This window comes from Schistocerca serialis, chromosome 6 (assembly GCF_023864345.2).
Source record: "Schistocerca serialis cubense isolate TAMUIC-IGC-003099 chromosome 6, iqSchSeri2.2, whole genome shotgun sequence".
NCBI lineage: Eukaryota > Metazoa > Arthropoda > Insecta > Orthoptera > Acrididae > Schistocerca > Schistocerca serialis.
The window spans coordinates 163,010,486-163,034,530 of record NC_064643.1 but is presented as its reverse complement, the minus strand read 5'-3'; the positions used below and the strand labels follow the sequence as shown (position 1 = coordinate 163,034,530).

At 40.4% G+C, this 24,045-nt stretch overlaps 1 protein-coding gene across 4 annotated transcripts in view; it reads left to right on the top strand.

Annotated features, from left to right (window-relative positions):
• Nucleotides 1-24,045, top strand: part of LOC126483648 (stathmin-4) — a 32,503-nt gene that overhangs the window by 3,463 nt on the left and 4,995 nt on the right. The window contains exons 1-7 of one of the 4 annotated variants that reach the window (XM_050106704.1): nucleotides 10,315-10,456; nucleotides 10,563-10,640; nucleotides 18,715-18,878; nucleotides 19,688-19,879; nucleotides 20,003-20,143; nucleotides 22,184-22,324; nucleotides 22,994-23,137. In XM_050106704.1, coding sequence (XP_049962661.1) covers nucleotides 10,381-10,456; nucleotides 10,563-10,640; nucleotides 18,715-18,878; nucleotides 19,688-19,879; nucleotides 20,003-20,143; nucleotides 22,184-22,324; nucleotides 22,994-23,137 — 936 coding nt within the window. In that variant the 5' untranslated portion in view covers nucleotides 10,315-10,380. Of the gene's footprint in view, nucleotides 1-10,314; nucleotides 10,457-10,562; nucleotides 10,641-18,714; nucleotides 18,879-19,687; nucleotides 19,880-20,002; nucleotides 20,144-22,183; nucleotides 22,325-22,993; nucleotides 23,138-24,045 lie in introns of those variants that run through there. The other 3 variants (XM_050106706.1, XM_050106705.1, XM_050106708.1) reach the window with 3 other exon arrangements.

Sequence of the window (24,045 nt, the reverse complement as noted above, 5' to 3'; positions counted from 1 at the left end):
AGACAGAGGAAACTTGTATTGGTATCTGAACTACGGCGCTGGTAGTCTCTCCCTGGCGTCACATGGCAACGCCGCAGACGCCTTTGTGTGTGGAGCCGAGGCATCGGGTCGGTCCCCCCCTGTGTTCACAAAAAGCGCAGCGCAGGCAGTTGATGCGCTTCCTGTATCACGACCATTGGTTTCGATCTAACTGCTGTAGGCGCGCGTAGTGTAAAACTATGACGCACCTTATAGTATGTTCTTTGAAAGTTACTGAGCATAACTGGTCAACCGCAAAGTTTTATGGTGCGGCAAATCAACCTTGTCATCCGAAACAAGAAGAGGGACAACATTGGTTTCTGAAGCCTTCACTTGATTTCTGCGCTTCCATAACTGTGTGGAATCTCACGAACTACGTGTTCATGATCACTTAAGTCTCCATGTATGCATTCTCAAAGTATTCGTACAGTATTAGTTTTGGTCGCAAACTCCCAGAAGGGTTTGCCTTGTTACAATAAAAATTTTAAAACCATTAACCCAGTTAATAGAAATGGACCTAGAGAGAGAGAGAGAGAGAGAGAGAGAGAGAGAGAGTTGCTACCGAGCCATTATCTTGACAAAGTTAACTCGGATAGGAAGAAAATATACAAATTAATGTAACCGGTATGTACTGACACATTTGTATAAGAAGTCGAAACCAGCGAAGTTGCTAGGCAAATTCGATGACAAAACTGATTATTTGTTCATTGAAAAGGGAATGAGGAAAAGACTTATTGCCAGTGCAGGGCAGAATTCATTTATGATGCAGCAATGATAGCCGAAAGTGGAGAGGAATTAGCTTTGAACTAAATGCAAGAGCCTGTGCTAGCTGTAGGCTAAGATAAATTGTACACATGTGGGTATGCTGAAGGACGAAATGTACAGCCGGGAAAGAATCAAGAAGGGGATATATCCATTTGGTGTCTGGGAAGCAGAATAGACAAACACGAAATAAAAAGGTACGCGCAAGACGAAGCAACAAGAAGTTCAAAATGCCCTTGTTTAGACTAAATAGCGAGTAATGCGCAAGAATGTAAAAAATCGTGGCTGTTTTTGAATCTCTTAAAATGAATCTGAAATGCGTAAAGAAACTCGCGAAGCGAACTACAATCGGAACACATTATCAGAAAGTATGTGGCATGCTTGGTTCCACTATTCATTTCTAATCATTCGGCTCTGCTACTGTGAACAATATAACATTGCACTCATTTTATTATATGTTAACATTAGCTAAGAGGTAATACTTCGGTTACGTTTGACCACCAGTTTAGTAAATGGGAAATACGGCAGTAACAGCATTAAAAATTAGTGATTTCGTAGTTGATTCTTCAGCCACTTGGAGTGCAGCATCGCTGTAGTTGTCAAGAAGTTCAGTCCCTTTTGCCCCATAGAGCTTCGCGATTGTTCGTCATTTTACAGTAGCTGAGGTCGTTTCTCGAGTTGTCACTTTTAGTTACAGACGCAGAATTAGTCTTGCTTGGCTGTTTCAGAATTGGCAAAGCCAGGGAAAGGTGAGAGAGAACTACGGACAGAGAAATGGCGTCTTCAGGGGAAGAAATTAATTCAGTTTATTACTGAAAGGAGATAACGAAGATTTCTAAAATTAGACATGTACGATAAATGCTATTCAGAGGCCTTAAACATCTAATAACGTGGCGATGTCAGTTAGTTGCCATGCAAACTGATAAAACTGAAATACGCAACATCATTGCTACTGCTACGTTCCTCGTACGGCGTGCCCCTCAAAACAGCTGTGGTTTCAAACATTTTCCGGAAAAATGTCAGCGTGTCCGCCTAGCACTAAAAGGTTCTCTCTCCCTCCCGCCCGCCCGCCGGCAGCAACGAATTCTGCCGGCGGTTGGTGCGACAATGCGAAACACTCAAGAATTTGCGAAGTTAGACATCTTGTGCGTGAGGGGGGGGGGGGGTGTCGGCTTTAAGAACAATCCTTCACAAGTACAAATTTGTCGGTCGGCCAATGAATCAAAGCGTGTGCTGGACATTCGGTAATCAGCATCGTGGCTATTTATTTATTTTCCAGCTTTTACCTGTGAGCCCAGTTGTTTCGTTTGCTATGGAATCCTCTGTACTGACTGGAGATATTGCTGAACCAGTAAAAAAATCTTTGGTGGTGCTGAATTGAATTAGCAAAGTACTCAACTGAAGTAGCGCAGACGTTTGTGGAGTGTTTGAAGAAATTGACAGTCTTGTGACCAATAAGGGATGTGGGAGTGCATGCATTCGCCAATCAGAAATTTCAGTGAAGAAAAAAGTTATTATTTCTTTCTAAACTAGCATAAAGAACTGAATCAAACTGGTCTTTCGGCTAAAGACCACATCAAACAGGGCTAAGATTCTATCATACACGTCGGCTTCAAATACGAATAATCAACGGGTGTTAAGTTGGGCGAGAAATGGGATTCAAATTTTTTGTAAATGAAGTAGTGCTGACTGCGTCAATTTCTGATGATCCTTTCCGTGGCAACCTAATATTCCTTTCCATGGAAACCTAATATAGTTAATGATGTTAAAGATTAGACATGAACATGTGAATTTAATTATCTAATTCCATTACCACAGGAACTATAGATTTGTCATATACCGGACTGACCTCTTGATATCTGCATATACAAGGGTGGCTCAAGGTAATGGCTCGTGGGTCATAGAGAAATTTGTAATGATGCGTATAACAGCGGAATTAGTACCTGTAATAATAACGTGAACTGTGCTATACACACTACCATTGCTCAACAAAGTCGCCTTGCTTTTGTACACATTTGCGCCATCGTTAAATCAAAGATTATGAACCAATTTGGAAAAATGCAGGGTTCCGGTTCTTGACCCAAGATTTCAAAAACACAACTTTCGCCTTTGATTGTGAACCAGAACGCGTCTGTCACAGCACGTCCTCGATTGGCATCTGCGACATGTGGCTGCCAGCCGCTGCGTAGTCTACCTGCGATGCTCCCATTCATCTTTATGGATAGGTTAAAACGGAAAATGGAGGGTCCAGAAACAAAACCCAGATTTTACAGTGATGGTTTTCATGCCTGGGTTTAACCGTGGCACAAGTGTGCACAAATGCATGGGGACTGTTGAACGGTAATGTTGTTTAGAGGAGTGTAAAAGTTGTGAACTGTACTGATTCCGCTGTTATTTGACCCTTATTAAATTTTTTAACTAGAAGGCATTTTTTATCTTGCATTGTACAATTAAGGCAATAATTAATGGAAACATTACTATAATGGCGTAAGACTGTATCAAGCCTCCTGTGAACTGAACACAAGGGTAACTGCTAAAGGGAGTCATGCCTCCTAACATGCTCGTTACGTAAAAAAAGCTGACCCTCTACCGTACTGCATACAAAACTGAATCTGTGGTTTTGGGCTTTCTTAATTAGTCTTACTCGTTCTTATGCAGATATTTGAGGACGGCCCCCAGTGTAATAAACAGTGCTGGAATAAAAAATACCGACTTGACAGCTGTGTGAATAATAAATCATGAATTTTTTTTAGGGGAAAATTCGTACTGTGAACTAAGGCCTCTACAAGATAACCAAGAAACGGTTGCAAAGCAACTTCAGGCCCCCACAAAAATTGAAATCTTTTTCTGTATTGTTGCACAAGTTATATCAGCAGCGCTAAAATTTTCAGGTATGGGGTGATAACGGTTGTTTCTATATTTCAGTAAGTGAAAATCAGACGGATCTGATAAGTAGGTACGCCATTTAGAGGTTACGAAACGAAACCTTAGAGCAGAAAGTAGAATTAGTTATTAGTAGTGCAGCCACACATGTTGACTTGGAAACGCGGAACAATTACAGAAGACTTCAAAACAATCAAAATTTCACGAAGATTATTAGAGCACAGCTGTTTACTTCCAAACTTGGGCAACACAACGTCCACTGTGTAGTGTACATAGTACCTTCACGTGATGGCGAGTATGTCGCCTTCAACTTTTTTAATTCATGCCTTTCATATAATTCCGCTCTGGTTAGAGATACAGGCTGTTTAATTTATATTGGCGATTGTAAAACATAAAAAAGATGGGAAGTTAAGGTCCTCAGAAGGTTTCAGTTGGAATTGCTTAGAATTTGCCGTCCATAAAGTTCCTTCTCAGTGATTGACAGGATATGGTTTGAAATCTCTGGGAGAATGCTTCAATTTCAATGACTCCCTGAACGAATCTGCGGCCAATTTTTTTTGCCGCCCAACCACATAAACTCGAAGTAGCTGAAGTACCTACCCGCGTACGTTTCGAGCAACAACATATTTTTCAAGCTTGAAATTACCAACCGTTGAGGCGCTCACATTTCGGATTACGCATACGAAGATACTTATCAACAAAATTCACGAATGAAGGTATATACAAGCTATTGCCTTATGTTCCAAGCCAAATGAAGTAGTAGCGAATGCCGTTGGTCATCACTATAGGGAAGCGGCGATTATGCATATGGGATTATGCAATGCCTCTTTTAGCAACACATGAGACGCCCTTGCACGTTGACTCGTGAGTGGCTCTGCAGGTCTTCCGTTGCAGCTGCAGCTACCACTACACCAATTGTTGACTGAACCGCGACAGCACATTAACCAGTACTGCCCTGCTGAAAGTATCATGGTAAGCGTTTCCATTCTTGCATCCTTAAACGAGGTCTGCGCGTGCAAGAATGATGGTCATCACGGCGTTTTCGCACAAATATGAAAATCACAGCAACAAGATAACGCAGTAGTTTACACGCTGGTATCGTATTCTGGAGGACGGTGGTTAAAATCTGCGTTCGGCCGTCCAAATTCAGGATTTCCCCCCGCCCCTAAATCGCATATGCATATACCAGGATGGTTCGTACGAAATGGCACAGCCCAGTTCAGTTCCTATCTCTCCCCATTCGTAGCTTGTGCTACATCTGTTACGAAATCCTCGTCGTTGGCGGAAGTTGAACTCGCCATGAGAACCGAGACGAATTTTGCTACCAACCAACTATCCAACTCGAGAAGTTTGTGTATTACTAGGCCTTGGGTGAAGCTACAAAGAAACTGGAACGCTAAGTATATTGTTGCACCGAAATCCTGTAGCGGTTCGTCGAAAACAAGATCCAATTTCGAAAGAAAGCAATCAAATTGCCTACTGTGAGTCCATCAGAAAACGGTCATTAGTCGCTGACACATCCAAATTTACATGCTTGCTATAGTAACAAAGCAAAGTTCACTGGGTTCTTTTTTTAAATTATGGTTCTAAGCAAAGACTAAAGACAACCGTTTTTCCATAAAGGCCTATACTTCACTGCACGTGCTTGATTTTTCTGTGTTGTTAAACTATAAGCTGTAGGTAATGAATATTCTTTGTTAACGTTACATAACCACCATCTTAGTAACTGCTGCCTGCAACCATTGCAATAGTCCATTTCAGTACTTGACCTGTTGTTCTGAATGCATAATGCCTACATCCTGTCATAGCTGCGAAAGAAAGATAGCTGCAATTGGTCTAGTGCCAGTTGGGTCATAAGATTATAAATATTGGTGCGAAAGTTGCCCCCACAGCCAATTCTAGTAGTTTCAAGTAACTTGGCTTCAAGAAAAGTGTATGGAGGAGGACAAGACTTGCAATACGGAAGACAGTTCCCTTGCCCACTGTGATTGTGACGTGAACTAGTTAATGAATCTAACTTGGGCATGAAAAGGGATGGAAATATACAGCTATAAAACTACTACGATCTACCCGTGGAAATAAAATATGATAGTATTTTCAGGTGTTTATTAAAGATCTTACTTATTACGTACCATGAAGAATTTTTCGGCAGAAATCCCATTTTGCCAAAAAAACTAAATAACTGATCACAAGTCATCCGCCAATGGATCTGCATCTCGTCAGTGTTGTGTTCAGAGTAGCTCTTCGGTCGATGAGTATGTTTCACCCGCACTTAAACACAATTTATGTTTACGGTCACGAGTACATAGCACAATTTCTTCTCACCAGTTAAGGTTTTTCATTTCTCCCAGTAGCCATAAAAAGACTATGTATAACACTACAGAATCTCCATCCATGCCCGCTTTCCGTAACAAATTCATGTAAGTTTCTTAATGACGACATATTGGACGCAAGCAGCGGACGGGTCACGAAAAATTGCGCCATTTCACCCACACCATCACGTGAACTCAACAGATGTTCCACTATAGGCCAACTGTTGTTGGGAAGTTGCCTGTGTACAGAGATGTTTCTGGTTAAACGCGTGAACCTATGTCTGGATATCCCACCCAACAGTGCCATGAGTGCAGATGGGTCTTGTCTCGAGTTGTTTAACTTTTAAAAAGTGGATGGCCGATGAGAATTTAGATATCTGCAGATCACGTGAGGCCAATCGGACATGGTTTCATCGAAAACATCATGGCTTGTTTTGTGCCCCCGTGCTTAAAAAACAGGCAACAAATCAAGTCTGTGGCACTTACAAAATAACTACAGTTGGCTGGGTGGTCCTATCCCGTGACTAATTGAATCCTCCTGTACAGTGCCTTGTTCCAGCCATTGTAGTGTTGGGACTGTTGATACTGCTGCAATTTTCAAAGAGAACCAAACATATCCATACATACGCTATTATTACGATGGATTCAACACTCTCAAAGGCCCTATGATTACCCAGTGAAGCTTGTGCTCCAGTTGAAATAAACCTGCTCTCCAATGGACGTTAAATACTTATCCTTCTAACGTTCTTCCTTGCACAAGTTCACCAGGATGCATTGCTCATCAGCAGTTCCTACTTACGCGACGTGTGCATTTTCAAAAGCTGAAAATGTTCAGGAAGATTAAAAAAAAAACACACTGCATTTGCATACTGTTGCTGGTAGCCTTGCACTAATGCGAAACGTTTTATGTAATGTTTATTCCGTATCGTTGTGTAACTACCGAATACTCTTTAATGTGAGTGGAAATTTGCAGTTAATTTCTCCTTACCTTTTCGTTGTCAGCTTTTGGATGCAAGTGTTCCGAATCAGTCTTAAATTATATTTAAGTAACATATTTATTTTCACCTTCAGATGATGGTTCAAATGGTTCTAAGCACTATGGGACTTAACATCTGAGGTCATCAGTCCCCTAGACTTAGAACTACTTAAACGTAACTAACCTAAGGACATCACACACAGCCATGCCCAAGGCAGGATTCTAACCTGCAACTTTAACAGCAGCGCGGTCCAGGACTGAAGCACCTAGAACCGCCCGGCCACAGCGGCCGTCTCCTCCAAATGGTCCTTCGCACTTAAACTGTTGATCACCAGTTTTGTTAATGTGCCCTAAATACCACGTGAAGTGTTCAGCTCAGAGCAGTTACTTTTAATAAAGGTCATCTGACAAAATATTAGTCGCCTTTGTAAAGGAACGCATAGGTAGCTTTCAGCTTTCGAGCGTTGTAAACGTATATCCAGCACCACGCGGTCGTGTGACCCTACACCGTAGACATAAATTCATGGCAGTGAAATGGTATGTGCCAGTTGCTTGTATAGAAACAGCAAAATAAAAGATTCGACTTGATAAATGGCAGAAAGTAACAATTATGTTCCGTTGTGCCCATGACCAAACCGCGAATGAATATGCCAGATTTGTTGCTGTGTTAATGCGGACTACCCAGTGTGTCTACGAGGAATGGCGTGAGAACAGTGGCTGCAAGAAGATAACAGGACAGTCACACATCGTCAGTGACATAGATTTCACAGATTACAGGAATTGCTGCTCTGTGAATGCAGACCCAACGGTTTCATTGCCAAGGAAACACCACACAGATATTTGCTGTTGGGTATCTCGCAGAAGGCCATTGGCTCACGCCACCACAAAGCTGTATGTCTTTGATGGACCAATCAACACAGAGACAGGACTATAGAGTAGCTGCCTGGAGGCGTGAAGTATGATCTGACTAGTCGCAATTTTGCCTCTGCGAATGATGCAAGCCGCAGAGTGTCCAGACTGCCAAATAACACGACTAATACGCGGCGTGTGGAGGATTTAGTTTAGATTGGAGATGGCTCTTGATGTCTTAGCTTTTTTCGTATCATTACGTGATCCACTTATAGAGGATAATGTGAAGATAAACCAGGACGTCGGTGAGAATATGTCGCCCGTTCTTTCACGTCTTGAGTAATTTGCTGTGAACGCTCTTGTCTTCAAAGATAACAGCAATGTTCATTGGACAAAACGTATACTTTCATTGTACCAACACTCGGACACCGTATCGCTCCTCGACAAGCCCGCTAAATCACCCAATTTTATCCAGTAGAAAATACCTAGAACTATTTGAAAGAGCGGATGGAACGTGGTAGTAAATATCACCTGTAGTTTGGTAGCCCAACGGGAACTAATTATCAGTGGATGGCTTCGTCTGGGTAAGATGTACCTAAATAAATTTACGAACTAGCTTCCGTATTGAGACCATTGTCAAGGCTACAGTATATGTTAGCGTGATGTCTGCTTTGTAGGGGGGGGGGGGGGGGGTGTGTGTCTTATAAAAGGCATATAAAAGTAAATGTGTTGTGACCATAACGGATTGTGGTTTTGTTTTGAGAATTGCCTACACGGTGGTGGATGGGATCCCCTGACCAGAGCGAGCATAGCAGCAATACGCTAGTAAGCAAGCAGCAGAAGTTGTGTCCAGTTGCGTGAAAGACGGGTAAGAAATCCCGCCTAGTGCGAGTCACGCGCTGTGATACGCTGTCTACTCGCGGAAGGAATAACACCGAAATTTTTACGCGGATCGAAACTGTTTACGGCGAAGGTGTTACAGAATGTGTGTTCTTAAGAAAGAACAAATGTTCATAACGAACTGAGGAGTGGCACTACCATTCTAACTGTTGGTACAAAAATCGAGGAAACTTCATGAAGACCACATTGGAAGAAATTTCTGCAATACTTGCACAACTCTCCTCAACTTTCTGATGACACTCTCTTTCAGAAACGCAGGGATACCGGAAACGGCGCGCAAGATGAATCCCAAAACCGCCGATAGAGCAGCACAAGAAACGTCATCAGCGCCCGCAAGTTTCTTGGGCTAATTGAGTGAGAAGGTGAGGGTTTTCTGAGCGTTGTTGTGACTAGAGATGAAACGTGGATGGCTCATTATATCGTCGTCACGGTGCCACCACACGAATTTCCATCGTCCAAAAAATTCAAAAATACAATTTCTAGTAAAAATCATAGCCTTAGTGTTTTGGGACCGTAAAGGCATCATTTGTCGAATTTACGCGTCAGGGTGAGACATCAATTCGCACCGATATTGAGAGTTTCTAAAAACTCAAAAGCACAATTCAGAACGAAAGGAGAGGAATACTGACGAGAGAAGTGTGCTTGTCGCAGTACAGCGCCCGCCCTCCCATAGCCTTAGCTCTTGGACTCTTATTAGCATGTTTCGGCAACCCACCCTCTCCATTTATTCCCAAGATTTGGCGTCTTCATATTGTCATCTTTTCACCTCCCTGAGTGGTATTAAATGATCACCCGACGAGCAGGTGCAGAAAGAGGTTAGTGCGGAAGGAACTGGGGGGGAGGGGGAGGGGGAGGTGATTGGTACAAAGAAGCTTGTGCGACTGCTCACCACATGCATTGAACGAGATACAGATTATGTGGAAAAATAGTCAACAATTGTATCAACAATATCCTGTAATTTTTTTCGAATACACTATTTCTAAAACAAAAAAAATCTACTACAGTTTCTGAAAATTCTTCTGGATGAGCTTGAAAGTGATGGTTTGTTTTGAATTTAGATGCTATTTATGTGTTGAATATTCATGTGCAAAGTCTCGTAGCAACTGATTGAACATTGCAACAAGAAATGGCGTTCGTGGTGACGTTCTCTTCACGGCGTTTTCTCCCCGGCAGTAAAGAATCTCGCATACAGTATCTTCTAGCATAACTAGCAACGAACAGTTATGAATGGAAAGCCACACACACTCCTAAACGAAACAGCGTTTTCGTGCTTTTTTTTTTGTTTTTTTAAGTAACAGTAGCAGAATGGCAGGCGTTTTGGCCGACGCTTTATGCAAATTGTCAGCTGAGGGAGGAGTTCCACTTCCATGAATCAGCAGCGGGATCAATCCCTAATAGTTTGGTTTGTTTAGCGAGTGTCGGATGTAATTACCCAAGAGGGCAGGGGGTGCTATTGTAGAGGGGAGGCGTGTCGCTTTTGCTTCAGACGGAGCAAAGATGGCGGCGGGCTGCTCCCCGTATTGAGCGTATCGATTAGCAGCGCGTAGGGGTTGACGACGGGGTGGGGGTGTGGAGGGGGAGGGTTGGCCTAACGCCCTTAGCCAGTTTCGGCAGAGGCGCAGCGTCATAGTGTGACTGGAGACCGGGCAGTGCACATCGACAACAGCAGCAGCCACAGCCATGCTGATAAATTTAGTCAAGGATTCTGTGCTCCAGTGTTTCTGCCACACTTGTCGGGCTCCGCTTCCAGCAGCAGGTATCAGTCGCCTCTAATTCTCGTCTTTGGTGCTCCATTTCGCTTTTACTGGAATTTTGCTAATATCCTCCGGGGCGACGTCTAACTTGCTCGATGGTTGTTCTAGCCCATCGTCGGTCAGCGCCTATCAAGAAGGCGAAGAACAAACCTCGTTCCAAGCAACCCAAGAAAGTGAAATTTATCAGTAAGTATTGGCTACTACTTGCCTGTTTCACCTTTCTTACCCCGTTTACGCTTTGCTTCATAGGCTGTTGGTTGTTCTGAAAGAGTGGGTGGTGGGTTGGTCATGGATTTAGTCCATGTCTAGATATCTAGGCGCTCGCAGCTTTTTTTTTTTCCTGCCTATTGTTATCAGACTTGCCACGAGCATATATTCGTATGTTGTTCGACAAAATAAGAGCTTGATTTTTACGTGAACAGGGGTTTTGCTATTTCTTGGTCGTGATTAAGAATGCTCGTTAGCGTTCGGAATCGTGGAGGAAACATAAATGTTATGTCGTAGAACGATCTTGGAAAGGAAAAATCTCCAGCAACGTCGTGTATCTTTCCTTCCCCCATTATCGATTCAGGTGAAGGTAATGTGAAATTCATGAGCCAAACCGCATTACTGCAGTATCGAGCTAATGACCCCCGCTGGTTACTGGCGTATGCGAAAAGCATAAATGGCACTCATTCGAGCTTTTTAAATTGCCATCAGATTGTGTTAACCGTTCCTCAACTTTCGGGCATTGAGCGATGCCTTCTTTTGAAAGAATGGACATAATGCCGATGCGCGTGTTGAAATTCAACTTTGTGTAGATAAATGTGATGTAAAGAAAAATGTAGCCAAACTTTGTCTGTTTCCGTTTCTTCAATCTGTAATCCTTACATTTTTGTCTTAACCTACAGTAAAATAACGCCTAGGGCTGCAGAAATAACTTAACTGAAACCACAGCTCACAAAATCCGATAACTCGTGTCACATTGGGCATTAGAGTTAGGCTCTTATAGGAAAGTAGTCTGCCGCCGAAGAAGATTGTATTTGGCAAAGGACAAAATTGTCGATCGAGGAAAACATACCCAAGAGGGTAAAGCTTCCCAACGATGTGGTCGCATACTTGGTTGGCTGAGCTTCAACAAAACACCGCGTAGACGCCCACTTTTGGCCCGAATGTCTTGTCATGGCAGCAGTGACAGGTCTCGCAACAATACTAAGAGCCTGAAGAAGGCCTAAAAAATCCACAGGGTACAGTTCGAACTAAAGTGGTCAGGATCTGTGCAGTCTCTTTTTCGCATATCTTTGAGATCATAGGGTGCTCTTTTTAGTGTGGATCAGTAAAAATCTGAAGGGCAAATGTGATACTATCAGCGAAATATAAAGAAGTAAATATCCAACTTGGTGCAGGCCTTACTTTTTGACGCAACTTCGGTGGCTTGCGTGTTAATTTTCGCTGCTTACTTTGATCATACGGCGGTTAATTTGCCTTCAATAGGTAGAATGGCCCCCATTTTAGACCCATCTAACGCACAAAACTCTGATTACCATGGGAATCTAACCCAGGACTAAGGCGTTTGTAGCCAGTGATGCTAACCACGGAGGCAGGTACAAGGGAAGTGACTTTTTCCCAAGGCTAATAAAAATACTGTTATGTCGCTGAAGACCTCATCAAACGTGTTGTGAGATGATTACATGCTGTGTGAATTTCTGACAACAGAGAGACTTTATCGCAATCACTCAGCTCGAGAGGGATAATTTGATATGTGTCGGCACCACATTGCTTCCAGTGGTTGCACGAATATCTCTCTCTCTCTCTCTCTCTCTCTCTCTCTCTCTCTCTCTCTCTCTTCCCCCCCCCCCCCCCCCCCCGTCCTAATCCCTTGTAGATAAAACATTGCACTACGAAAATTGGGTGTGTAGCTTTTAAGGATTGACGTGCCGCATTTGACATATCTTGAAACGCTGTTAAGGTTTGGCCGCGGTCCATCGTTGTCCACATATAACTCAACTGTTAGTCGTGAAGTGTACCGCCACTGCATCCGACGAATGCATCGCCCCAAGATGTTCTAAAATTTCGGAAGGCTATGTGATGAAATTTAAGATGATGGCATATGAGGAAGAAAATCTGTTTCTGGAAGGGGAGAGGGTGGTTTCTTGATACAGCGACCTTTAAGAAGTTGATCCGCACAGCATCATTGCAAGGAATGCTTAGCTAGAAAATATGACACTGTCATGTCAGTTTTAATGGGACAATAAACTTTATTCCTTCTGTCATCGAATGGCGTACGACCAAGATAATCTGAAGATCCTCGAGCAGTAAGAATACTTTGTGTTAATAGTAGCACTTTAGGATAAGTGGATGACATGCATGAAGTTAAACAGCGATGCTAGAAACTGTTGTTCAGATAAGACTAGCTTCTGGTATCGTTTTCAGTGACAGCATCTCTATTAAGCTCTTTCCATGGGAAGCCAAGTTTCAGTTGTCATGAAGTATAGTGTTGTTAGCATCTAAAATGTGTCCTATGAGGGCACTTGTCCGTTCGTTGTCTATATCGCTAGATCTTATATTGTTGCGCAAGCACAATTCTTGTAAAAATAGTTCTGATTTGGGCACTGCACCATTCCTTGTTCGCCATTGCAGGAGAAAACGGGTAAAGACTTGTTTACTAGTCCCTATGAAGAAATTAATCGTGTTGATATTCGAATTGCCGGTTGTGTGTTGCCGCCAACATCCGTCGTCTTTTCCTTGACCATTTCTTGACCGCTGAAGTCTTTGATGTTACTTCTCAGAATGCGTTCAATAGCACTCATTTATAACCGTCTTTGCCGTGAAAGAGGCAGCTAGTGCTGTGTTTTTACCAATCATGGTTTCAAGTCGCAGTTGTGAGATAATTACCAACACTTAGTGCCGAAAGATTTCTTAATGTTCACTGCCCGGAATGGGCTTCTCAAGAATTTTACGTCCATGAATACTCTTGGTCCTACTGTGCAAGGATTGGCTTGCCTTGTATCTGTGGAACGATGTAGGAATGACTTCGCTGCCGGCCCACACTTTGTATTTCAAGCCATTACGAAAAATGTAGTGCATCAAAATCCTTCTGCTTTTCTGCGAACACTGCGCTATTTGCCTCGCCGTCCTCAGTGATATTCCACCATAACCAGTTTGGAGGTAACTGAGTTTGAACTCGAACACGAACTTACACAAGAAGAAACACACAATTTGTGATGTAGTGCAAATACACATGACCTTCAGAAGCCACGCCTGATTCTAGCGTTACGTAAGAGTCAAGTCGATGGCCTATGAGCGATTTCATCGCCACATGTATTGATCCCACCTGTCGGTTAAATCCATTGATATACTGTGGCTATCCAGGCCGCTTGCAACCTGCACTAGATAGTGCAAATACGCTTACATTTTGTTAAGCCCGTCTCAGTAGACTTTTTTTGTTTCTAGTTTTCGCCTCGTATAGCTAAATACGTACGCATGCGTACGCTAAGTCTCAGGGAGACAAGCTTAGTCAGACATGCCGTCTTGCCCCTCCCAAACAAGTGTCCGGTGGCGACGCAACGTCGCGCCGTCGCCGTCGCACGGTGACGTCATGGCCGCACCACAGACGAAGCGGCACCACCTGCGCTGGCTCCCAATCGATAGTGGGGCGCATCTCACGCCATGGCAAGGGCGCAGTGCTCGACAGTGGCAAAGTGTGGGGACAGCCTACTGCGGCTCGTAGACGCCCACTATAAACAGATATTTCCATGCCCTTTCCGTGGCTCCAAATTGCTTTAAAGGCGTGAGCCTTGTGCAGAAACAGATTTCTCTTTTAATGCTTATAGAACGAAGTACTTACGATGTTTGTATAGCTTCCATTACATGAAATTTCTGAGAACTAAAAATACCTTTCAGCCAATAAGCACCTTTGGATAAAGGAATTAACGATTGTTGGGGAATTGAAATAATGTGGTGATAAAATGTCATTTAGTTACCAGTCTGGCACTGGCCATAGGTGGTTTAGAGAAACAGGAATCCTAAAATCTTGATGAACTAGGGGTCTTCCCCCAAATCATCTTCTCCAGTTTTTTTGTTTTGATATCATTTCTTTTAAGTAGTAAGCGTCATTATATGCTTGAGACAGTCAGCAGCATTTTGTGGTTGTATGCCCTTCCAGGAATGACCATTCTCCCTGGGATGTAAACTGTATACTTGATGTGTGTATCTGGAGTAGATTGATGGAAAAGGGTGAGAAGGTATTCGAATTGTTTGCGGAGCATGTGTGTGAGGTGGGATAGCCTAGTATTTGCCTAGTTGGATGTGGGAAACCAACTAAAAACCTTTTCTAGGCAGGCTGGTTTACCGGCCCTTGTCATTAATCAGAAGTGATTTCGGTTTGGGGCAGGCTCGCCAGCCAGTATCCCAGAAGCAGAGCTTTAACGTGCTACAACAATATTTGTGTAAATAGCATTATCAGTAGTGGTAGATATCTGTGGTCCATTTCGAAAGAATCAGTCAATATGACTAATTAAAATTGTGCCACAGAAGGTGTAGATTATGCATCATATGGGCAATGTCTTGCACAATGGCTGCAAGAGAGCTTTCATATAAGGAAAACCAATATAATGCTCCAGAAAGGACACTCCTCCCAAACATTTCATAATAAATTTAGTATGTGTAACAGTAGTCGTGTCCATCACAAACTGCCAAAACAACATGGTAGATGATATCTGAAGCCCTGCAGTATTATATATTGAAGCAGAAGTAATGGTCACCCTTACATTTTAATTTACACTTGTCAGAAGCCTGCATACTTTTCTGTGGGTAGATAACTGTACACACAAGACCTCATTTTGCTAAAGTTAAATCATATTAGTTCCTCTTTGAGAAAGTATTTTTGGTGCACTTATGATGGGGAATTATTTAGTTTTCCCAAGTCATTGTGAATAGCTGTTGCTTTTTTTAAATTGAACTGCCACATGGCTGCTACTGTTCACCCCGAGGACTTCCTGTCTTCAGGTCAGTGCAGTGAACTACTTGGTTCGCTAAAGTAATCTTTCTCATTATTTATGCACTTTTTTTCGAAGTAATTACTTTAATCTTCATGTATTTCTGCTGTACTGTAGGTGGAATCTATTTATTACTAGTTTTAGGTTCATTGTGCGTCGAGTCAAGTCGGTATATGAGGCAGTTTTGATAATTCTCTCTACCATCTTACCTTCAGGTATGCGTAGTAGAAAATAAAATTTTGAGTGCTGTTTATCTCGAGGTGTAAATGCAGTTAGCCTACTATCAGATAAATCATCAGAACTCATCTGATAGCCAGATTTTGTACTGTGGCTCCCCACTGGTGGCAGGCTTGTAATAGCACAGTTCTCATTGGTGACTTCCAGGCAAATGCATTACTGACCAATCCATAAAAAAATTGCTGATTTCTGCTTCAGCTGGTGCATGCAATTTCTGTAATAACTTAAGGGAAGTACATAACTAGGAGTGGCATGCAGCCCTGTCAGTGCCAGCACTTGTGGGGTCCCTGTCCCAGTTGTATTCTCCACTGATATGACAGAAAACTTGTGCCTGGTGTCATTGTGTCATCTGTGATATCTGTGATTAAATGCACTGTCCAAAGTTTAGTGCTTTGGATGTGTTGCGCAGAGATTCACCACAAAGTGAATATTAAAGATAAAATACACATAGGCCTATATATGCTCTTTTTTTTTTTTAATTGCAAAGGCATAGTAAAATATAGTGATACAGCACCTAGCTCCAACTGTAGCCTTTAGTAAGTTATTCATTTTCTACCTAGAACTGCTGCACAAATAGACATACTTCAACTATTGTGTTGTACATGCAGTCAAAATTTCTTCCCAGGCATTACTTGATTTACACAGATATCAGTAAAGATTTTTCTTTGCTGTACTGACCTGCTGAGAATGAAGCCCTCAGTTAATTTGAAGTTGCCAGGATGTACTGGTAATTGTTAAATTGCCAGTGTTTCTTGCTTTGATGCTGGTTACTTGTGAGAAGTAATTAAGTTGGAACAATTGCAAATCTAAACGTTGTTCTGACATCAGCCTATATTTCAAAGTATGGTTAACATGCGTAACTTGTACTGATTGAAGTTTTATAATGTGGAGTTTTGTGGAATATGGAGGAATTATATTGGTTTTCCATATATGAAAGCTCTCTTGCAGCCATTGTGTAAGACATTGCCCATATGATGCATAATCTACATCTTCTGTGGCACAATTTTAATTAGTTATATTGATTGATTCTTTTGAAATGGACCACAGATATCAACCACTACTGATAATGCTGTTTATTTACACAAATTTTGTTGTAACTATTTTAGAACAGACAAGTCCATCTCCAGATGGCTGTTCACATCAAGATACACAATTGTTGTGTACACAAGCTTTTGGCCCTTTGTTTTTCTCTGGTGGTGAGAGGTTCTTGGAATGGTGGTACCTCCAAAAATCCTGTGTCATTTTGTTTGTATTCATGAAATAATGTGCAGTGTATGCAGCACTTGTTTGCTTTGTATATAACCACATTGTGGAAAGCAATGCACACATGTAAGTTTTCGCCATTTGGGTAAATGTGAACAACTATCTGAAAATAAACCTCTCAATTTGAAACTGGTTATAGTGCGAATTTGTGTGAATGAGTAGCATTTTCAATAGTGGCTGTTTGCTGTCTTACTCTTTTGAAGGAGTCAACCTATGGTTTGCACACAGCCAAGGTCTGTGTCAGTTGTAGGTGAATGGCGTCTTCGTTTGTATTTGTTAGGAAAGAATTAGTTGAAAGGTATGATAATTCTCTGTTTTAGGAAAGTTATTTCGTCAAAATTCCTTTACATTGTTTACTATTAATTTCCTGGACCGTTTCAAAGTTGGCTTAATGTATAAATTTAATGAACATAATGCATATCCGATAGTTGCTCAGACAGTTTGTCATGAAGTAAGTTAGAGGACTATGAATTCCATCTGCAGGAAATTGCAGCTAGAATGACTTACAAATTAAGTCATTACCAATCTGTGTATAGGAGAGGGGTAGGAGGAGAATCGTGTGAGCTTGAAGGTAGTGGTAGCGTTCTCGCTTCCCGAGCGGGGTCCCAGGTTTGATTCCCGGCGGGGTCAGGGATTTTTCCTGCCTCGAGATGACTGGGTGTTGTTGTGTCGTCTTCATCATCATTCATCCCCATTACGGTCGGAGGAAGGCAACGGCAAACCACCTCCATTAGAACCTTGCCTAGTAAGGCGGTGCGGGTCTCCCGCATCGTTCCACTATGCTCTGTAAAGAAGCATGGGACTTCATTTCCATTTCAAACATAGTGTTGTGGAGGGGTTATGTCAGATAATGCTGTGAGGATGACATGGTCTGTTTAATAAAAGTACTTCTATGTAAGGCCCAGTAAATACCCCATTGCATCAATGGATTTGTACTTACCAACTTGTAAACTCCAGTTAATTTTGGAACACCAACAGAGCCCCAAATTGAACTGGCCATTTTAAGAAACTAAATGTCAAATTGAATTATTCGTGATGACAAATGAACTTAATTGCTGTTGATTGTGATTAAGAAGTTGTTAGTGTTATTCTCTATCACAATATTATTAGATAAATTTGTTGATCCTCTTTAATAGTTTTTATTGTGCATAAAATTGAAACAAATCAGCAGAACACCTGGAAGCACACCATTAATAATCATGCCAAGAAGAACTGAGAGACACAGGTTTTTTTTTTTATGTAAACTAGTTTTATTAATTTCTTGTGTGTTAAAAGTGAAAAACAAACTGTTCGCCTGTTTTCTGTGTTTCCTTTTATCTGTTAAAATAATTTTAACAGCAGTTATTAAAATTCCTTGGAAAATGGGGAATTTTGCATAAGAGTAGTGTAGAGTAGATACCACAGTTCTGTTGTAACACTATTGTCTCAGGATGAAAAGTGGAGAACACAGTTAATTTCTACAGATGTTATACTTCCACCTTTTTCATACATTATTAGATATTTGATACTACTACAACATTAGTTTCTCTTGCAAGACATTGTAAGACTGTTTCCCATGTGGGAACATGAATAGCAAAGCTTAACATTTTTTGTTAGCTTCATAGATAGTCTGTGCATGAGAGGATTTACTCCATAGTCACACTCAGAAAATTTTATTTTTACTTTGTGACTAGTTGTACAAAAATAATGGATGTCATGTGTGAGCAGGACATGTGACACTGAAGTGTTGTTTTTGTAGAACTACAAATATATTTAAATACTCCATGAATTTTTTCATTCCACAGCTACAGAAATCAGGTGCCAAGAGAGGTCGAAGGGTGGTTTGGCTTATGAAGTTATATTAGCTGACCCTGTTACGGATACACCCCCAAAAAGACCAACTTCTCCCAAGAGCACATCTGCTGAAAACATAGAGGAGAAGTTAAAAGCAGCTGAGGAAAGGAGAATGGTAAGCTATGTTTATCTGAAGTTAATGTGAAAGCCGCAAAATATAAGTAAACACTTTTTGTGAGATAAACTTAAGCATGAGAGCCAAAATAATTGTGAATCTCTGATGGGGTAACTGTGTGTGTGAGTGAGTGAGAGACTTAACACCACACTGTCCAAAAAGTTCAGAGACTGATTTTTAACTCTGTTGTATAAGTGATGCCAGGGCATTAACTACTGAACAAGCGTGCAGTCGACCATTCAGCTGTGAACAGACAATGTACGACCATAGTGCAATGAATTTTCAATAAATGAAGTATTAAAGATAGTCTCGAGAATCTTTTGAAGAACAGAAAGGTGTGTGTGAAGTTTGTCGTACTTGTCTTGAATCCTGTACAAAACTGACTGTGTGGACACCTGCTGCACTTGGAAGTAAAAAATACAGACAAAAATCATTATGGGTGATGAGACTTTGTGTCATTATTACGAATGTACCACAAAAGGACAAAGTGCAGAACTTCACATGAAGGATCAGTCATTTGATGATGGAAGACATTTGGACCATGTGATGTCAGCTGAAGAATGTGCTAAATGACTCTACTAATTGTTTCTTATGGTTGTATGACCATTCTGTGCATTTTACTCAAATGGCTGGAGACAGAACAACAACTGAAGCATTAACCACCATATTAATTTTTTTTTTCTTATCCATTCTCTAAACTTTTTGGACTGGTAGGGTGTAGTATCCTGTTGCTGGAGTATGTGTGGTGCACATGTGTTACAGTTATATATGATATATATTCTAATGTTTCCATATCTGTGTTCTTTTAGTCTTTAGAAGCAAATAAAATGGCTGCCTTGGCAGCTAAAATGTCGAAGATTGAAGAAGCATCAAGGAAGAAAGATGAACAAGCAAACACATTCATTCTACAGACACGGGAAGCACTGGAACAGAAAATGGAAACTCACGTTGAAAAGAGAGAGGCTTACATAAACGATCTCAAAGCAAAGCTTAAAGATCATGTAAGTGCAATGATTGCCATACACAAAGAAGCTGTACATAATGTTTCACAGCTTACAAGCTTAATATTTGGAAGCATTTTTCTGAGTACATTATTTTCATGTATTTTTTATTTTTCTGTGTAGTTGGAGAGTGTGGAGAAAACAAGACTGAGTCTGGAGCAACAGACAAACGAAGTTAAGTCAGCTGTAGAAGAGAAACTAAAGACTGCAGCAGCACAGAGGGATGAGAACATCAAGAAAATGTTGGAGAGGCTTAGGGAGCATGTGAGTTAACACTGCTGAATGTCAGCTATAAATTTTTCAGTGTTTTGGCTGTGTCGTTATCAATGTTGATGCTTGTTCAGGAGCATGCCTAGATATCGTGCACAAATTTTCAAAAACAAAATTATTGCTAAATGTTTATGTTAAAAATAATAATGTTAGGCATCTTGTTTCAGCAAAGTAATGTTTCTGTTAAAATGTTTAGTTTCTTGGTGGTAATAATTTCACAAGTCACTGGATAAAACACGAATTACGGTTCCACTTCAGATACAGTCCTGCAATTTGTGATTGTTTGTAAAATTCTAAACACCAGTGCTCAGCTGCTTAGTAATAGTTTGGGAAAAGTATTGTTAACAACAAGTAACACAGATTGTCAAGTGCTTGTGATTTTCAAGGAGTAAATTTCATTTTTAATGAAAACTAAAATAAACTGTAAGGTCAGTTCCAGATGAAGTAATATAAACTGTGAACTGAAGGATAGTTATTTGCAATTGCGAAGTTATTTGAAAAATTTTTGTGGGGGTTATAAATAATTGTGCATAAAAATAGTTCTACTTCCCTTTGTAATTTTGCCCTTCTATTATCAAATGCCAATGATGGCCTGTTTACATAAGCTTACAGCTGTACAAGGGGTTATTGCTAAGTTCTGATTATCAACCTACAAAGAATGTAATAGTTTGTGTTGATTTACTATTATTAATCCTTCTCTGCATAATCACCATCCAGATTAATACATTTTCCTAGCATTTCTTGACATTGCAAATATATTTGTAGAAGTCTGCAGATTTTGCATTGATGTGCCCTTACACTTCACTAATAACTTGTTCTGTTTTCAAACTGGTGACTATGCAACGGATTCATTTCTGGGAACAAGAAAAGTAGCTGGATGTGAGAGTGGGAGACTAAATTGGATGCCGCAGGATCTTGAAGCCACATGAGATTTTGTCATCTGCAACATGAGTGAGCTGTTGCATTGTAAGCCACAAGATGTTCATCTCTCCAGAGTCTATTAATCGTAGTTTTTCCAGAAGAATGTTGTAGTATCTGCCAGTGATAGTGTGATCCTTAGCAAGGTAATGTGCGTGGGTGACTACACAGCAGCCATAAAAATCTGAAAGTGTGATCTTCACAGCCAACTTGTGCCCTTGGCTCATCTGTCAGGGACATACCTCCAGTTTGGAGACACTTCGCCACGTCACAGTAGTGTCATAAGATGGGCAGTCATTTCCATAACCAGTAGACATCTCATTGTCGATCTTAGTTCTGGCACTCTATGAAGAAAAGAGGAAAAAAATTAACTGAAAATTTCATGATTATAACATAATAATTTCAGAGTGATAATTAAAACTTCTAGATACCCCCTTGTAATGGAAGGCTGAAATTTTTAAGTCTAGAGTTCACTAATCTAAATGGTGGTCAATGTAGTTGGTGATTAGTGAATACGGGCCAGTATGCTACAGTTTGTTCGAAAATAATGACACTGATACAGTAATTTCGATATGAATAGGAGCTTGTCAGATTTGTCCCCTGCTCTGAAAGTGAGCGTTACATTACTTGCCTTGCCTTACATCCAGTCTATATCATTTTTAGTAAACTGCAGTATTTTTCGCAAGGTACCTGCTGAGCAGTTGGTAAGGGCTGCTTCTTGTTCTGCAGTTCAGTGTCGTATTGTTTCCATGAAGTACAATATAGAGTATACAGTATTTCTAACACTTGTTAAAATTTTACTGTCAGAAGAGCAGTAAATAAATGATCAAATATAAAATTATGAATATAATAGAATGTGAAAAGTAATTAGTGAATTGCCACTATTTCCATAAATATCAGTCAGATAAGAAATGTTTAAATGGAAAAAATCTGGGCTCTGCTGTAGAAAATTTTCCCACAAATAAAATGTTTCTAGATAATGGAATTATATTCTTGTTTGGTGAAAACTGCTTTTTGGTTTCCTTATTGCTGAAGCAAGCTGTCTTAGCATTTGAACATTACTGAATGAATGTTGCATGTTATTTGTGGACTTAGTATTGAGTCTGATGTAACCAGGAGGACCATGTAGAACGAGTGCGCAATGGTATGCAGGAGAAAATAACTCAGCTTGAAAGTCAGATCCAGCAAAAGTTAGATCTGGCACAACAGAGACGTGAGGAAATGGAAAGAGAACAGCTGGAGAAACTGCGTAATCACGTAAGTAATTCATTGGTATATGTCTCAAAAAGTAATTATTTGTTCTTAATGATGTATATATGTTAGTGGCATTTCTGTGGAAAGAACTGTACATAAATTCCGTTTGAGGCAAATGAAAATGTCTTACTTTCTATTGTCAATACTTCAATATATTTTAGGGTTCTTGGAAAGTCTAGTGGTGTAATACGTAGAATGTTCTGGCAAACTGCCTGTGTGATAATTGTACCATTAACTTAGGTGTTATAGATTTGTTTGGGCTGAATCACTCCCCTTACTTAATATTGGGTGTAGTTTTTGGATAGCATAGAATTCAGTACAGTGTTATTTAGGTGACTAATCTATTATGTAGACAATTAAATCTACTTAAAAATATAACCTGTGAAAGAGCATGCACTATCATTGAAAACAGCTTGCAAATTGTTTACAAAAGTATTTTGTAGGGGATTTGATTTGTTACAGATCTTTGTCTTTGTGAATTATTCTTCTAGTATATGCCCCCCCTTGTAACTTTAATGTATACTAACTTTACCTTACACCAGGTATTTTCTTATGCATGTTCCTAACTAATTCTGTTTTGAAATTAGTTGAAAGTTGTGATCTTTCATTTGGTAATGTGTTTTGCACCTCTGCACCATGTATGGACTTTGCATGTTCTCAAATCTGTAACAGAATCTTGTGAAGCTTGCGGAGGTTCAACAAGTAAACGAGAATCAAGGCAAGAAGGTGCAGGAGAGACTAAAGGAACGTCTAGAAATAGCAGAGTTAAACCGTGAAAAGGAGATACAAAAGAAGCTTGAAATCGTCAGAGAAAATGTACGTCATGATGTATATTGAATTTTCATTAGCTTGCATGTACAGTTTGCATGCTTTTAATGTTCAGCTTTACTGTGTTATTTCTTAACAACTTTTATTATTCTGTGTCTGCATGATAAAATCTGGTGTATTTGTGAGTGTGTATGTGTGGTGGTGGTGGTGGTGGTGGTGGTGGTGGTGGTGGTGGTGGGAAAAGACACCGTTAACAACTTCAGTGACATAGCACAGGTTCCTATAATACCAGAAACCATAATTTATGCATATTTCTTAAGAAAACCTGTATTTGCAAATTTCCTAATAATCTTAAATGGAATGGTTTCGTATTTGGAAACATTTTCTGAGGTGAACTCTTATTTGACCAGAAGAGGGCACAGAATCCATATAATACTGCAATTGAAGATTTAAAAAAAAGTTATTGGTGACAAGAGTAGGAAATTGTATTGATGCTGATATTAAAAAAAAAAAATAATAAAAATCTTTGCTTAAATACTAGCTATTAAGATGTGTGTTACTTTTCACAGGACTTGAGCTAATGTATTTTGTGTAAAAAGTCAAACATTCATGAGAATGTTAGTGTGTAGATTGAACCCCATCAGTCTGTCTTTGTTAGCATCCATGTGTGTGGCTGCTCGATTGAGATGAGGAGGATTGAATGAATATTTATTAAAACTTATGTGGAGGTCTCGTTTGTCCTGATAATAGGTAGCAAAACTTTGCATTTGAATGTGGGGAATAAATCTTCCAGTAAAGGTGAGGTTTGCATATGTTCAACCCTTCTGCAGTCAGCTGATTTGGAGTGGTGTGTGCTAAAAATGTCATGCGTATTTATACCGTTATGCTACATTCCATTTAAATTGGTATATTTCACACAGTATTCACTTTAAAAATATGAAAAAAATTACCACTTA